Genomic DNA, 15,316 nt, shown 5'->3' with positions numbered 1-15,316 from the left:
TGGACAAACTTTTCTTGTTCCTGCACCTTCAGACTGAATATTTTGACTGGACAAACTTTTCTTGGTCCTGCGCCTTCCACAAAACATTCAAATATATTTAAACATATTTGGACAACTCTTGAAAGATACTTCTAGCATAACAAAAATAGTTTCTGAAGACAATCATCTATTGTGCCCTTAAGAAACTTCTTGTTATTATGTTGAAATATTTGGAAATTGTCTTGAGGATAAAGTTACCATATAAGGTTTCTGACACACTGGAATGTTAAAAGAAGAAGATTTACTTGAAGTAGGTTTTTTGTAATGAAGTTAAAGCTGTTACCAATTATCAGTGTAATGCATCCTATAAAATGAAAATCTTACTAAACTCAAAGTTTTGAACAGTTATGCAAAAATAAACAAATTCAGCAACACATATGAAATCCTTCATTCATTCGTTCATTTTCTTTTTGGTTTAGTCCCTTTATTTATCCGGGGTCATCACAGCGGAATGAACCGCTAACTTATCCAGCACATGTTTTACGCAGCGGATGCCCTTCCAGCCGCAACCCATCTCTGGGAAACATCCACACACAGTCACTCATACACTACGGACAATAGAGCCTTCCCAATTCACCTGTACCGCATGTCTTTGGACTGTGGGGGAAACCCGAGCACCCGGAGGAAACCCACGCAAACACAGAGAGGATATGCAATTTCCACACAGAAACGCCAATTGACCCAGCCGAGGCTCAAACCAGCGACCTTCTTGATTTGAGGCGGCAGCACTACCTACTGCACCACGTATGAAATCATCATGCTAGTATCTAAGTCAAGTAAATGAGAGGCTTTACAGGATTTGGTAAATGGAGATGGAACAGCATCTAAAAAAAGACCTGACTGTCAACTTGAAACACGAGTCTCGAAGTCAAGGTCTTTGTTCTTTTTTCAGAAATATTTATTTTGGCTAATTCAAGACTATGAGTGTATGAGGTTATATCAGGGATATATTAAGTCAGACATTTAAATGTATTACTTTAGCCTACAGAATGTCATGTGCATTTAATTCTCTAATAAAGCACACAAGCCTTTAATAAAACCATTAGTTTAATTTAAATAAAAGAAATGAATCACGATGAAGTCTATCATGAATTGTTTGTAACCTTTTGATTTTATTTAACTTGTCAGCTATTTTTAATTGTATGTTGTCAAATTCTGTAGACTCAATCTAAATCTGTTAAAATCGAAAACTCTTAGATTTAATCAGTTAAAAACATTTAAAGATCATTGGATTATTGATAATATTGCATAAATCTTGTTCTAAGATGATAACTTTATAACATAAAGTGTAATTATGCTAAAAGTATATAATAAAAGGATGGAAAATTGATATGCAATCAGAATACATACATTTTATTTGTTAGGCCTGATATTTTTTAGAGTACATTCAAATGGTTACATTTAATCTAAAACATCAATAAGTAATGACAATAATGTCATGAGCAATAAGTAAATATGTATATTTAAAATATACATTTAATTTGGGAAATATAAATAACTTTGTCAATTAGTTCTATGGTCAGTGTACAGACATACTGTATATTAATGACTAATAACATAGAAATACTAGTAACAGAGAAATACTGGGAAATATCTCTATAGACTGATGGTATTTCATGCCGTTCAGCCTCATAATCATAAAATGTGAGCAAAATCACCTGTTTTGTCATCATTTTAGACATTATGCTAGAGAATCATTCAAATACTAGCTCTAAAGTGACGTCTGTGAATTAGCAACGGTTTCGGCTGTTCAGTAATCATTTTAAACAATCATGATTACGATTTACGATGACCAAAATAATCGTGATTAAGATTTTTCACATAATCAAGCAGCCCTAATCTTTTGTGGACTTTAATAATTATAAATAACTGAGGACAGTGTTTTGCAGCACACACAGTCACTGCAAAACACTGTCCTCAGTTATTTATAATTATTAAAGTATACTGATATATATTGAAGTTTGACATAAATAAGTCTATGAATTATTAAACAGCCTAAAACAAATATTATAACAAATACACTGTAAAACCCAACAGTCAACTTTATCAACTGAAATGAGTGTAGTTAACTCAAAATTGACTGAATTTTAGTTAACTCTACTCATTTGAAAAGAGTTTTGAACTCAGTGTTTAAGGTAATGAGTTGATTAAAGACTTCATTACTTCAACTTAAATGGAGTAAGTTCACAGCACTCATATAGATTAGTTTTTTAACTCAAATGGTTTGTAGCAATCGGTTCCCTCAAACGGTTTGAGTTGCCTTAAAATATTGGGTTTTACAGTACTCAGATTGAGTTCTCTTCATTTATTGGGTTTTACTGTGCTTCGTTTACTCAAATGGATTAAGTTCACAGTACTCATTAGGATTAGTTTTTGAATTTAAATGGTTTGTAGCAATCGGTTTCCTCAAACAGTTTGAGTTACCTTAACTTTTTGGGTTTTGCAGCGTACAAATGTGACCGGGTTGATCAGCCATTAGATGCGCTCTGGAAGAGCTGTTCTTGATTGCACAAATCACTTACTGGCACTGCTTTCATTTATGAATGAACATAATGAAATGTGCATGCTGCTGTCATGTGGGGTAGGATGGAATGGAACGTCAAAGAAAAAAACCTTTCACAAGTCACGAGTCAAAGTCTTTTTCTTAGTGACTTAAGTGTGCCTCAAGTCTAAATAGTAGACTCAAATCTTATCTCTGCCAAGGACTGACATTAAACAGACAGTTCAGCTAAAAAAAAGAAAATACTGTATCATTTACTCAACCTCCTCTTGTTTCTTTCTTCTACTGAACATGAAGGAAGACATTTTGAAGGAAGTTGGAAACCATTGTAACCACTGATTTGCACAGTATTTGTTTTTCCTACTATGGATGTCAATGATAACAGGTCTTCAGCTTTCTTCAAAATATCTTCTTTTGTGTTCAACAAAAAAAAAAGAAACTCAAAGGTTTATTACCACTTGAAGGCAAATAAATGTAGAGTACGTTTTCATTTTTGGGTGAACTATCGCTTTAAAATATGTTGGTATTATGTAAAGGTGAAATTACAGTAAAGGTGAGAGATCCTACCTTCCAGTTGGCCAGCTGTTGAGATTCAATGATCTTGATAAAAGCTCCCATCAGAATCCCTGAGGAGTCAAATATAACCGTGAACAGTTAGATTACATCTCAAGTATTAAACAAACACAAGTTCTACATTTTTAGCCAATAAATGATTACTCAGAAGGATTTCTATCAATAATGATGCCGATAGTTTGGTGTCTTTGCATTTTACTCTTAAATAAATAGCATTTAATTCCACGGTTTGCAAAGAACTGTAAATAAAAGCTTTATTTTCAATAATCTCGGTTTTGAGAAGAAGTTTATTTCATAATTCACATCAAATCAGCTGATATGATTAATGGCCAATACATCTCTAGTATTTACAGGGTTTCTGCAGGTTTCATCAAGTCAAGTTTAAGACTTCTTAAAGACCTTTTCAAGACCAGTATGAATGCAATTTCAGACTTAAACAGGGCTAAACACTAATAATTAATGCTTTACATTTATTATAGTGCTTTTCTGGGCACTCAAAGCGCTTTTACACATTGGGGGGAATCTCCTCATCCACCACCAGTGTGCAGCATCCACCTGGATGACGCGACAGCTGCCATATTGTGCCAGACCGCACACCACACACCAGCTGACTGGTGGAGAGGAGACAGAGTGATGAAGCCAATTATGATATGTGGACGGTTAGGAGGCCATGATGGACAGAGGCCAGTGGGCAAATTTGGTCAAAATTCCGGGGTTAAATCCCTTCTGTTTTCAAAGAACATCCTGGGATTTTTCACGACCACAAAGAGTTAGAACAACTTAGGCTGCGTCCGAAACCGCATACTTCCATACTATACAGTACGCTAAAATCAGTATGCGAGCCGAGTAGTATGTCCGAATTCATAGAATACCAAAATCCGTATGTGAGAAGTACCCGGATGACTTACTACTTCCGGCGAGATTCTGAAGTGCGCATCCCATGCATGCTGCACTATCCCATGATGCCCCACGAGCGAATTCATGAATGGGAGTAAAGCGACGCAACTGACGCAAGTAGGTTACGTGACCATGACAAAATGGCAGATGTAGTACGTCCAAATTCCATTCATACTTTTCACATTCATACTGTATAGAACATACTTTTCAAACGGCGAGTAGTACGTTTAAATTCAAATACAGTATCTACTGAGTAGTAGGCGGTTTCGAACGCAGCCTTATTCAATAGATGGCGCTCACTGAGCAGTATAGAGTCCCCTTCACTATACAGGGTCGTTAGGACCCACAAAGACTGCAGGTTGGGTGCCCCCTGCTGGCCTCACTAACACCACTTCCGGCAGCAACCTAGCTTTCCCATGTGGTCTCCCATCCAGGTACTGACTAGGTGCAGCCCTGCTTAGCTTTAGTGGGCGACCATGTGAGAACTGCTGAGAGCTAGCTGCCTGCCGGCGGGGATTTTCTAATGGCCTGGCTGTTTTACTTGCCTCATTAAAGAAAATGTAATCAAGTTATTTCTTAGCCATATGCATTAATTAATGTGTCAAAACAAATAAATAATACACTTTTTCTTCAACATAACATTTCTTTTTTTTAATTGACAAGTTTTTAAAACTTTAATAATTTTAATATATGTACAACAGTCTGTCCAGGTCAGTGTCCCCACCAGAAAGCTATAAATGAATGAGGAACGATAAAGCAAATGCCATTGCAAAGAAAGATTTAAACCATATTGGCAAATGCTGGTGATTAGATGGGTAATGGCCCGACTGCTTAACTTTACATGGACATAGAAATATTAGGATCTGTTTAAGATGATTTAAGATCTAAACAAAACATTTCGGTAAATATAGGACTTTTTTAAAAGTCTAAAACTTTGTTTTGTAATTTAATATATTTTAAGACTACACGAACACCCAGAATTAGATAAATTGCTAAGAAAAAAGTCAACAAAACGTGTTAAATAAATATTTTTGTAGGTTGTAACAATGCAAAATACTTTTTCTTGAAACTTAATGTCAATCCTAACCTGATCTTTCTTTCATTAAACTTTAAATAAATTTTTTTAACAAATAAGAATGTTTTTTTAATAATGAATATTTCTTTAATAAATTAATTAATTCATTCATTTTCTTTTCGGCTTAGTCCCTTTATTAATTTGGGGTCGCCACAGTGGAATGAACCGCCAACTTATCAAGCATATGTTTTATGCAGCGGATGCCCTTCCAGCTGCAACCGCATCTCTGTAGAAACATCCATACACACTCATTCACACACACACATACACTACGGATAATTTAGCCTACCCAATTCACCTGTACCGCATGTCTTTGGACTGTGGGGGAAACCGGAGCACCCGGAGGAAACTTACGCAAACGCAGGGAGAACATGCAAACTCCACACAGAAATGCCAACTGACCCAGCCGAGGCTCAAACCAGCGACCTTCTTGCTGTGAGGCGACAGCACTACCTACTGCGCCACTGCGTCGCCTCTTTAATGAATAATAATACAAATAAAGAGCATTCATTGCATTATAATATGCATCAACAAAGTGTCAATTGTTAAGCTGATAAAAAAATATATAAATTCACCAAACAAAAACTCCACAAAAGAGTTCTGAAGGATGTGAGATTTATAAATGGCTCATTATCGAGGACAGCACATGTGATGTACAGTAAATGCTGCAGGTCTCTCCTTCACAGCCTGGTTTCCTCCTCATGTCAATATGGCCTCAACCATGACTAAGCTCTAATAAATCCAATGTAAACAAATGTACGCTTTTTTCAACGCTCTAGGAAATTTATTCCGTTGAACGAACATGACTGTGTACAGTTATGCCACATGTCAAGTTTCTTAGAAGCTCCAGCTCAGGACTCCTACTCTAACACAAACTTACTTACTTTCTAACGATATGAATTTCCATGGCCTATCCACCATTTTTCAGGTAAATGCGGTATGGCCATTACTTAAATTTGTTCATTATTGCTTATTATCCTACTGAAAAAAACAGCTTAAACCAGCCTAGGCTGGTTGGCTGGTTTTAGCTGGCTGACCAGCCTGGTTTTAGAGGGGTTTTGGCCACTTTCAGGCTGGTTTCCAGTTGTTTCCAGCCTGGTCTTAGCTGGTCAGGCTGGAAAATGACCAGCTAAAACCAGCTTGACCACCTTGCCAGGCTGGAAGCCCAGCCAAAACCAGCTATGTCCAGCTTAAACCAGGGTGGTCAAGCTGGTTTTAGCTGGATTTAGCTGGTCATTTTCCAGCCTGACCAGCTAAGACCAGGCTGGAAACGACTGGAAACCAGCCTGGAAATGGCCAAAACCCCTCCAAAACCAGGCTGGTCAACCAGCTAAAACCAGCCAACCAGCCTAGGCTAGTTTAAGCTGGATTTTTCAGCAGGGGTAATGTTGCAAACCTTTTTTTATTTTCTATTTTGTTTGTTTTTTAATCAGATTGTTTTAATTTTTGTCAACCTACTAGCTTCTGTGTGTTTATTTGGCAGTATATTAAACTTTAGATTTGGATTTTTAAACTTACTAGAGGTGAAAAAAAACGTTAGAAGAGAATAAGGACATTATTACCATTTTTCATCAAAACCTATTTTTAAAAGATAATGTTTTAGACAGAAATATATTTATGCTGTGGTCACTAACTCATAAGTGTGGTCTATCAATATCAGGTGGTATTTTGAACAAATGTAGAACAACTTCAAAATTATTTCACTTATAATAGCACATTACATGTGACACTGTCAGTAGGGACACAAATAGCCCAACAATATTTGCCAAACTTACAGTACTGGCTTAATTATTTTTTTTTTTAAATATATCTGAATATGACCTTGTTAATGTTAACTGCGAACATACACTCAATGGCCACTTTATTAGGTACACCTAGCAAATTTCTAATCAGCCAATCACATGGCAGCAACTCATCGCATTTAGGCATGTAGACATGGTCAAGATGATCTGCTGCAGTTCAAACTGAGCATCAGAACGGGGAAGAAAGGGGATTTAAGTGACTCTGAACGTGACATGGTTGTTGGTGCCAGACGGGCTGGTCTGAGTATTTCAGAAACTGCTGATCTGCTGAGACTTTCACGCACAACCATCTCTAGGGTTTACAAAGAATGATCCGCAAAAGAGAAAATATCCAGTGAGCGGCAGTTCTGTGGGCGCAAATGACTTGTTGATCCCAGAGGTCAGAGGAGAATGGCCAGACTGGTTCCAGCTGATTGAAAGTCAACAGTGACTCAAATAACTACTCGTTACAACTGAGTTCTGCATAAGAGCATTTCTGAACGCACAACACATCGAACCCTGAGGTGGATTGGCTACAGCAGCAGAAGACCACACCGGGTGCACTCCTGTCAGCTAAAAACAAGAAACTGAGGCTACAATTTGTACAGGCTGACTAAAGTTGGACAATAGAAGATTGGAAAAGCGTTTCCGGGTCTGATGAGTCTCGATTTCTGCTGCGATATTCAGATGGTTGGGTCAGAATTTAGCATCAACAGCATGAAAGCATGGATTCATCCTGCCTTGTATCAACGGTTCAGGCTGGTGGTGCTAGTGTAATGGTGTGGGGGAGATTTTCTTGGCACACTTTGGGTCCATTAGTACCGATGAAGCATCGTGTCAACACCACAGCCTACCTGAGTATTGTTGCTGACCATGTCCATCCCTTTATAACCACAGTGTACCAATCTTCTGATGGCTACTTCCAGCAGGATAACGCACCATGTCATAAAGCATGAATTATCTCAGACTGGTTTCTTAAACATGACAATGAGTTCACTGTACTCAAATGGCCTCCACAGTCACCATATCTCAATCCAATAGAGCACCTTTGGGATGTGGAGGAACGGGAGATTCGCATCATAGATGAATCTCTGTTGAATCTCTGCCATTAAGGATTAAGGCAGTTCTGAAGGCAAAAAGGGGTTCAACCCAGTACTAGTAAGGTGTACCTAATAAAGTGGCCGATTATTGACAGTTTAAAGCAATGTGTAACTAATCTTATTACACAAAATAATGAGAATACTTTCATGTCAGAAATCTAAGGCTCCGGCCTGCCATCATAATTTCTGCCTGTTCCCGTGGGGAATGCATAATATAACGTAACTCTCTTAATTTTAATTCAGCTACTTATATTTTAAAGCTAATTCGTTAAACTAAAAGGTAACTCACATTACATTTTTATTAAAAATACCTCAAATTACAATACTTAAATTTTAAAAGTAACGCATTACTTATTACTTCGAAAGTAACTTGTAATCCGTTACCCTCAACACTGCATACAATAATATTTCGCCCAACCCTAACAATGATTCCAATTGTTTGCTGGATTGTCTCTAGAAAATATATTCTTTCGAAATGACATGAATAGATGAGTAGATCTGGAAGGAAATTGAATTATTGTGCAAACTAAACCTCTACAACCTTGCTTTGCAATCAGCTCAGAGGAACTGATCAATCGTCACGTGATCTTAGAGGAACTACATTTGAGCTCATTCAGTCTCAGGATTCACAATATTGTAATAAGGCGTTACCTTCACACCTACTGCAGTAATAATTCAGAAATGTACCGCTTCACATTAGCGTATTTTGATCAATTCCTCCTCTTTTTCTCTCTTCTCATTCTGTATTGGAGTCTGTTCATTATTTATCAGGTGATTGATGGCTCTTCAAACAGTGAGCTCATTCTTGCTTAGCCGTACACAAGAGGAGCATGTGCTGTTGTGTCATCAACTGCATGACTAACTCAACTGCCTCAACCGGCACCCAATGGAAAGTTTTTTGTTTTTTAGCGAAACTATGAGGAAACAGAAATGAGAGACTCACCCAGTGACACCACCGCCACACTCTCAGGCAAAAAGTGCAGCTTGAACTTGATCAGCAGGTGGACCAGTATAATACAAATACCTGTAAAAATAATTCATACAAATACATTAGAAATCTGACAAAACAAACATAGCCATATGTTATATATACGAGTTCAGCCATGTTTGTTTAAAATATATAGTAAATATACAGGGATTGTAAAAATACAACTATTTTCAATAAAAGAAAAAATAATTTAAAAAATTCAGTTTTAACAAAATAAATACGTATATATACATACACACACACACACACATATACACATACACATACACATAAACACACACATATATATATATATATATATATATATATATATATATATATATATACATACATACATATTGACAGATTTATTCAGTCATTCATTTTCTTTTTGGCTTAGTCCCTTTATTAATATGGGGTTGCCACAGCGGAATGAATCGCCAACTTATCCTGCACATTTTACGCAGCGGATGCCCTTCCAGCTGCAACCCATCTCTGGGAAACATCCATACACACTCATTCACTACGGACAATTTAGCTTACCCAATTCACCTGAACCACATGTCTTTGGACTGTGGGGGAAACCGGAGCACCCAGAGGAAACCCACAAGAATGCAGGGAGAACATGCAAAGTCCACACAGTAACGCCAACTGACCCAGCCGAGGCTCGAACCAGCGACCTTCTTGCTGTTAAGCGATAGCACTACCTACTGCACCACTGCGTTGCCCTGACAGATTTATGCATTTTAATTTTTGATGAGTATGGGTAATGTGTTTTATGCTTGGTAAAATAATTTCTAATTGCATCTGATTTTTTAACTAATTACACTGTCTTGTTCCAATAAGTGGATTTAGAGGGTTTTGCATAAAAAGCACACGTGGATTTAGCTGGTTTTGACGCAAACGAAAATCTACATTGTTAAAAAACAAAAAATTGTCTAAAGTAACATTTTGAAAAAAATTTATTTTATTTACTAGCTAATAAACTCATCTTTACATATAAAATGAAACTTCTGAACCTAATCAGAGGAGCCTGATTTAAAATGCTTGTTTACAAGAAAAGAGGTCTGAATGAATTTAGAGGGTTTTGCATCTGAACTCTTCATATATACACATACACACAACAGTTCTGTCTGGTTCTCGAATCTAATTGGCTGATAGTTGTGCGATATTCTGCAATATCAGCACTCGTACAGCCTTTTCATCTATGTGTATTACTCCGTTCACATGACAGAAGTGACAGCAGATCAATAGACTCACTACAGTTTGACAAATATTGCAGCTGTTGGACAACATAATGTACTTTTGAGGCTTTTGTAGGTGAGAACGTTGTTTTTTAGATTTTGATTCAGTGCATCAGCAGCCATCAGCCTATTATACTAAGCAGACCAAAGATAATTGACGTTCCTCCACAAGATGGCGGCGAAGACTGCATAATATCTCCTTAGGAGAGAAAAACTCTGCTGTATTTAAGTATTTCTGAGCTATAGCTATTCTATAGTGTCTTTAAATGAGAAGAGTTATGCATATCCATCTTACAAAGCAGACTGTTTCAAAAAAGTGAGATGACATAATAAAATGAGTGACATACTTGATTATCTTATTTGGCATATCATTAAAACAACAATTATGATAATATCAAACACAACAGCATTCCTAGTCCCCCCCAAAAAAAGGGATTAAGTGTACAGTTTTGTCACTACCGAAACAATTGTCACTATTGAAACTTCAACACAATTTTCGGTAGTGAGGGTTTCAGTAGTGACTATCTATATACTATAGCTCAAAGAACAGTTTTGAACAGTTTGAAAAATTTGTTTCAGTAATGACGTTCCTTAAATTTACAAACAGATTTTTTAACACATTTACCTCAAAAAGACTGAACCAATTTATTCACCATGTAGCTATGAGAAATTTTACCTTTAAAAATGTCATTCTTTAAAAATAAACTGAAATGTAGATTATTTTGTTTGAACTTAACTTAAAAAAAGTTATTATTTTTAAAATAACAGTGGAACAAAATGGTTTAGGGGTTAGTGTTTGGGACAGTCACCTCCCAATTGAAAGCACCCAATATATTATGATTTTATTTAAAACACAACAGTTATTTAATACTCTAATAACATTTTGTAAATTATTTTTGGTATTAGTTTTAAGATATAAACACAGCCCTATAGTGAGCAGAAGAGATTCTTTCCAAAACATCTTAATGTCCCCACGCTCTTGTAGTGTGCTCTACCTGACAAAAGTCTTGTCATCGATCCCAGTTGTAAAAGCAACAAATAATAACTTGACTTCTAGTTGATCATTTGGAAAAGTGGCAGAAGTTCGATTTTTCTGATGAAGCATCTGTTGAACTGCATCCCAATCATCACAAGTACTGCAGAAGACCTATTGGAATGGACCCAAGATTCCCACAGAAATCAAGTTTGGTGAAGGAGAAATTATGGTTTGGGGTTACATTCAGTATGAAGGCGTGCGAGAGATTTGCAGAGTGGATGGCAACATCGACAGCCTGAGGTATCAAGACATTAGTGCTGCCTATTACATTATAAACCACAGGAGAGGGCAAATTCTTCAGCAGGATAGCGCTCCTCATTCTTCAGCCTCCACATCAAAGTTCCTGAAAGCAAAGAAGGTCAAGGTGCTCCAGGATTGGCCAGCCCAGTCACCAGGAGTAAACATTATTAAGCACATCTGGGGCAAGATGAAGGAGGAGGCATTGGAGATGAATCCCAAGAATCTTGATGAACTCTGGGAGTCCAAGAACGCTTTCTTTGCCATTCCAGATGACTTCATTAATACGTTATTTGAGTCATTGCAGAGATGTATGGATGCAGTCCTCCAAGCTCATGGGAGTCATACACAATATTCATTCTTTTACCACTCCACCATGACTTCATATTCAATACTGTACATTATTTCTGTTAAGTGACAAGACTTTTGTCCAAGCAAAGTCAGATCTTACTGTCCTAATTAAATCATTAAAAAGCATAATCTAGAGGCCTTTGCCTTTCATATAAGAAATTTCTGGTACCAAATGATCAACTAGAAGTCAAGTTATTATTTGTTGTTCCTAAAACTTGATTAGGCGACAAAACTTTTGTCAGGTATTGTATATGTATAAAATTAATGCTGTTTATTTTATTTATTTACATTTGTGTACATACAGTACAGCATATCCACAATACAACGCAACATACTGACTGTTCTGTATATATATATATATATATATATATATATATATATATATATATATATATATATATATATATATATATATATATATATTTATATTTATATATTTACCTAGTTTAAATTCGCCATATTGTGTTCAAAATCGTTCAAATGCTAAATAAATGAGAACAATTAAGTCTCACTGTTGAACATGGAACATCATACGTCTATTAGCTAGTAATTAATAGACAAGAGAACATGCTGCGTCTTTAGTTTGAATGGTGTTTGTGCTGTTACTCAAACCTACAGTGGTGTATATTTACACTTTAAGCTAGATTATCCATCTAGTATCCAAGACATCGCGAACGATTTCAACAAGCGGACCAGCATAAGACGTCATGGACTTGATGTAAGTCTACACTCAGACAGAACAATACCATCAACACACTCCACTGAACACAAACACTCATGGAAACAACATCAACAAATGAAATCACAGGAGACGCATTACAAATCATCAACACCCAACCTGAGACCTCGGAGCTTTTAAGTGACACTAAAAAAATATGAGGTGGTTCGCTGTGACGTAACTGATTCAGTGGTGTCAGGTTTCCCTGGCAATGAGGAGTAAATAGAGTCTGATGAGTCAGTGGCAAGCCAAAACGCCAGAGCAGTTCCAGAAATCATGAATAAAGCATTACAATTTAAATACGTGTTAATGTAAATGGCAGAAACGTGAGGCTGATGCTTAGGCTAAATACTTGGAACTGATAACAGAGATGAGCTAGGAGGAGCTGGGCGAGGGCCTGTTTCAATTTTCAAGTTAAAACGTGAAATCTGAATTTTATTAAATAGAAGTACTCGGAGTAGGCTGAGTCTGAGTTAGTCACATACACCAGGGGTGTCAAACTCAGTTCCTGGAGGGCCGCAGTACTGCAGTTTAGTTTCAACCCTGCTTCAACACACTTACCTGTAGGTTTCAAACAAGTCTGGAGCACTCAAAAAACAACAACAATACAATCAAGTAATAATGACAGTAAACAAGCAAGAAAGGACAACAGTAATAATCTTTAACAACAACCACTACAATAATAAAAATAATAATAATAAAAATAAATCCCAAGTACTACACCAACTACTACTACTACAGAGAGTTTCTAATGCTACAACTATTACTACTGCTACTACAGCCACAACCACTACTACTCCTACAATGTGTACTACTACTGAACCTATTACAACGACTACTACCACTGATACTACTACTACATCTACTACTGATACTACTACAGGAATGACTGCTACTACAACATCTACATCAACAACGTCTACTGCTTCTGATACTACTACACAGACAACGACTACTACTACTACTACTACACATCCACTACTTCTGATACCACTATACCAACGACATCTACTACTTCAGATACTACTTCAGCTACTACATCAAAAACCCAAACTACAACTTCAACCACTACTACTACAGAGAGTTTCTAATGCTACAACTATTACTACTGCTACTACAGCCTCAACCACTACTACTCCTACAATGTGTACTACTACTGAACCTATTACAACGATTACTACCACTGATACTACTACTACATCTACTACTGATACTACTACAGGAATGACTGCTACTACAACATCTACATCAACAACGTCTACTGCTTCTGATACTACTACACAGACAACGACAACGACTACTACTACTACACATCCACTACTTCTGATACCACTATACCAACGACATCTACTACTACAGATACTACTTCAACTACTACATCAAAAACCCAAACTACAACTTCAACTACTACTACTACTACTACTACTACTATGACTACTACTACAACTACAGCAACCTGAATAATGACAATGGTAGAAATACTTGTAATAATCATAATGAGGAGATAACAGGGCAAGTCAGGACAGTACTAATAATAATGATAACAAAAGTAGAAGTAATAATATTGATGATATAGTGAGGAGGGGAGGGGGGGTGTGGGGGGGGGTTGGGATTTCAGGAAGAGAACAAATAATATCAATAATAATAATAATAATAATAATAATAATAACAATAATAATAATAATAATAATCATAATAATAATCATAATAATAATAATAAGTAGAAAAAGGAAAGAGAAGAAATAGAAGATTAGAAAATTAGAAAAGGAGAGAAAAAAAAGAAAAGGAAGGAAAAGAAAGAGTAGAAGAAGAAAAGGAAGTGGAAACAATTTGCAGCAGACAAGACAATGAGATTATTGAGATAAGAAAAGAAAAAAAAAGCTTACGGCCATACCACCCTGGCAATGCCTGATCTCATCTGAACCACTGCTACTTAACCAAATATTAATCGTTAACTGGTCAGATTAATATAAATTATTATTTAATTAAAAACATAATAATTCATGTGTCTATTTTGTGTCTGACATCAATTTAAAATACTGATTTATTTTAACATGCAAACATATTAACAACAGAACATCTTCATGCACCTGCAACGTTTCCAACATCATAAAACAACTACATAAAAGGAATAAAATAAATAGGCCTGCCCTAGATATTTTTCACTTAAATGACAAATTTAGATTACAAAATGAATAAAATATCAGAATAAAATAAAAATAAAAAAACCTCAAATTGATTGCTCCACAAAAAAAATGCATTTAATTAATACCCCGCTGTTATTCTTATATTATAAACCTCTGTCAACATTTTTAAGAGAAGTCTTTATTTTAAAGATTATGTCTTGAGCATCTGGTGTGCTTTTATTTCCTCTCTCACTCGCAGTTCATGTGTGTGCCCCGCGTGTGATGAAAGAATGACTAGGCGCATGTGTTGATTTTGTAAAGTATAGGCTACTATAGCATATAAGAATTTTGCTGTTCACATGTTTTATAAGTTTACATAAAATGGAAGCCTCAGTCTGTTTGAGCACACTTTGTTATTATGGCTCATTTATTTGTTTGCTGGAAATTAGAACTGAATTTAGAAATAGTTTTGAAACAAATCTATGCGCTTAACAAACAAAATGAATTATGGATGTCTCTAGCAGAGTGCGTGCAACATATTCCTTATCCACGAAAGAGAAGAATGTGAAGGCCGAATGGAGGAGGCTTGTTCTTTATCCTCACGGTGCAGATGGTCGGTTTAACTGTTTTCTCGCTAGTGAAGTGTTAAATTTTTCCACTTACAAAGTCCAC

General features: G+C 36.3%; 1 protein-coding gene across 1 annotated transcript in view; it reads right to left on the bottom strand.

Moving 5' to 3' along the window:
- The window catches only part of slc9a8 (solute carrier family 9 member 8), a 70,559-nt gene that overhangs the window by 48,494 nt on the left and 6,749 nt on the right, over window positions 1-15,316 (bottom strand). Inside the window, exons 3-4 of the mRNA XM_056449558.1 lie at window positions 8,909-8,989; window positions 3,107-3,165 (exon numbers count right to left, since the gene is read on the bottom strand). Of these exons, the coding sequence (XP_056305533.1) occupies window positions 3,107-3,165; window positions 8,909-8,989 (140 nt within the window). The remainder of the gene's footprint in view (window positions 1-3,106; window positions 3,166-8,908; window positions 8,990-15,316) is intronic.

Source organism: Danio aesculapii, chromosome 23 (genome assembly GCF_903798145.1).
Source record: "Danio aesculapii chromosome 23, fDanAes4.1, whole genome shotgun sequence".
NCBI classification, from domain to species: domain Eukaryota; kingdom Metazoa; phylum Chordata; class Actinopteri; order Cypriniformes; family Danionidae; genus Danio; species Danio aesculapii.
The sequence above is the reverse complement of the archived record's forward strand: the minus strand, read 5'-3'. Positions and strand labels throughout refer to the sequence as shown.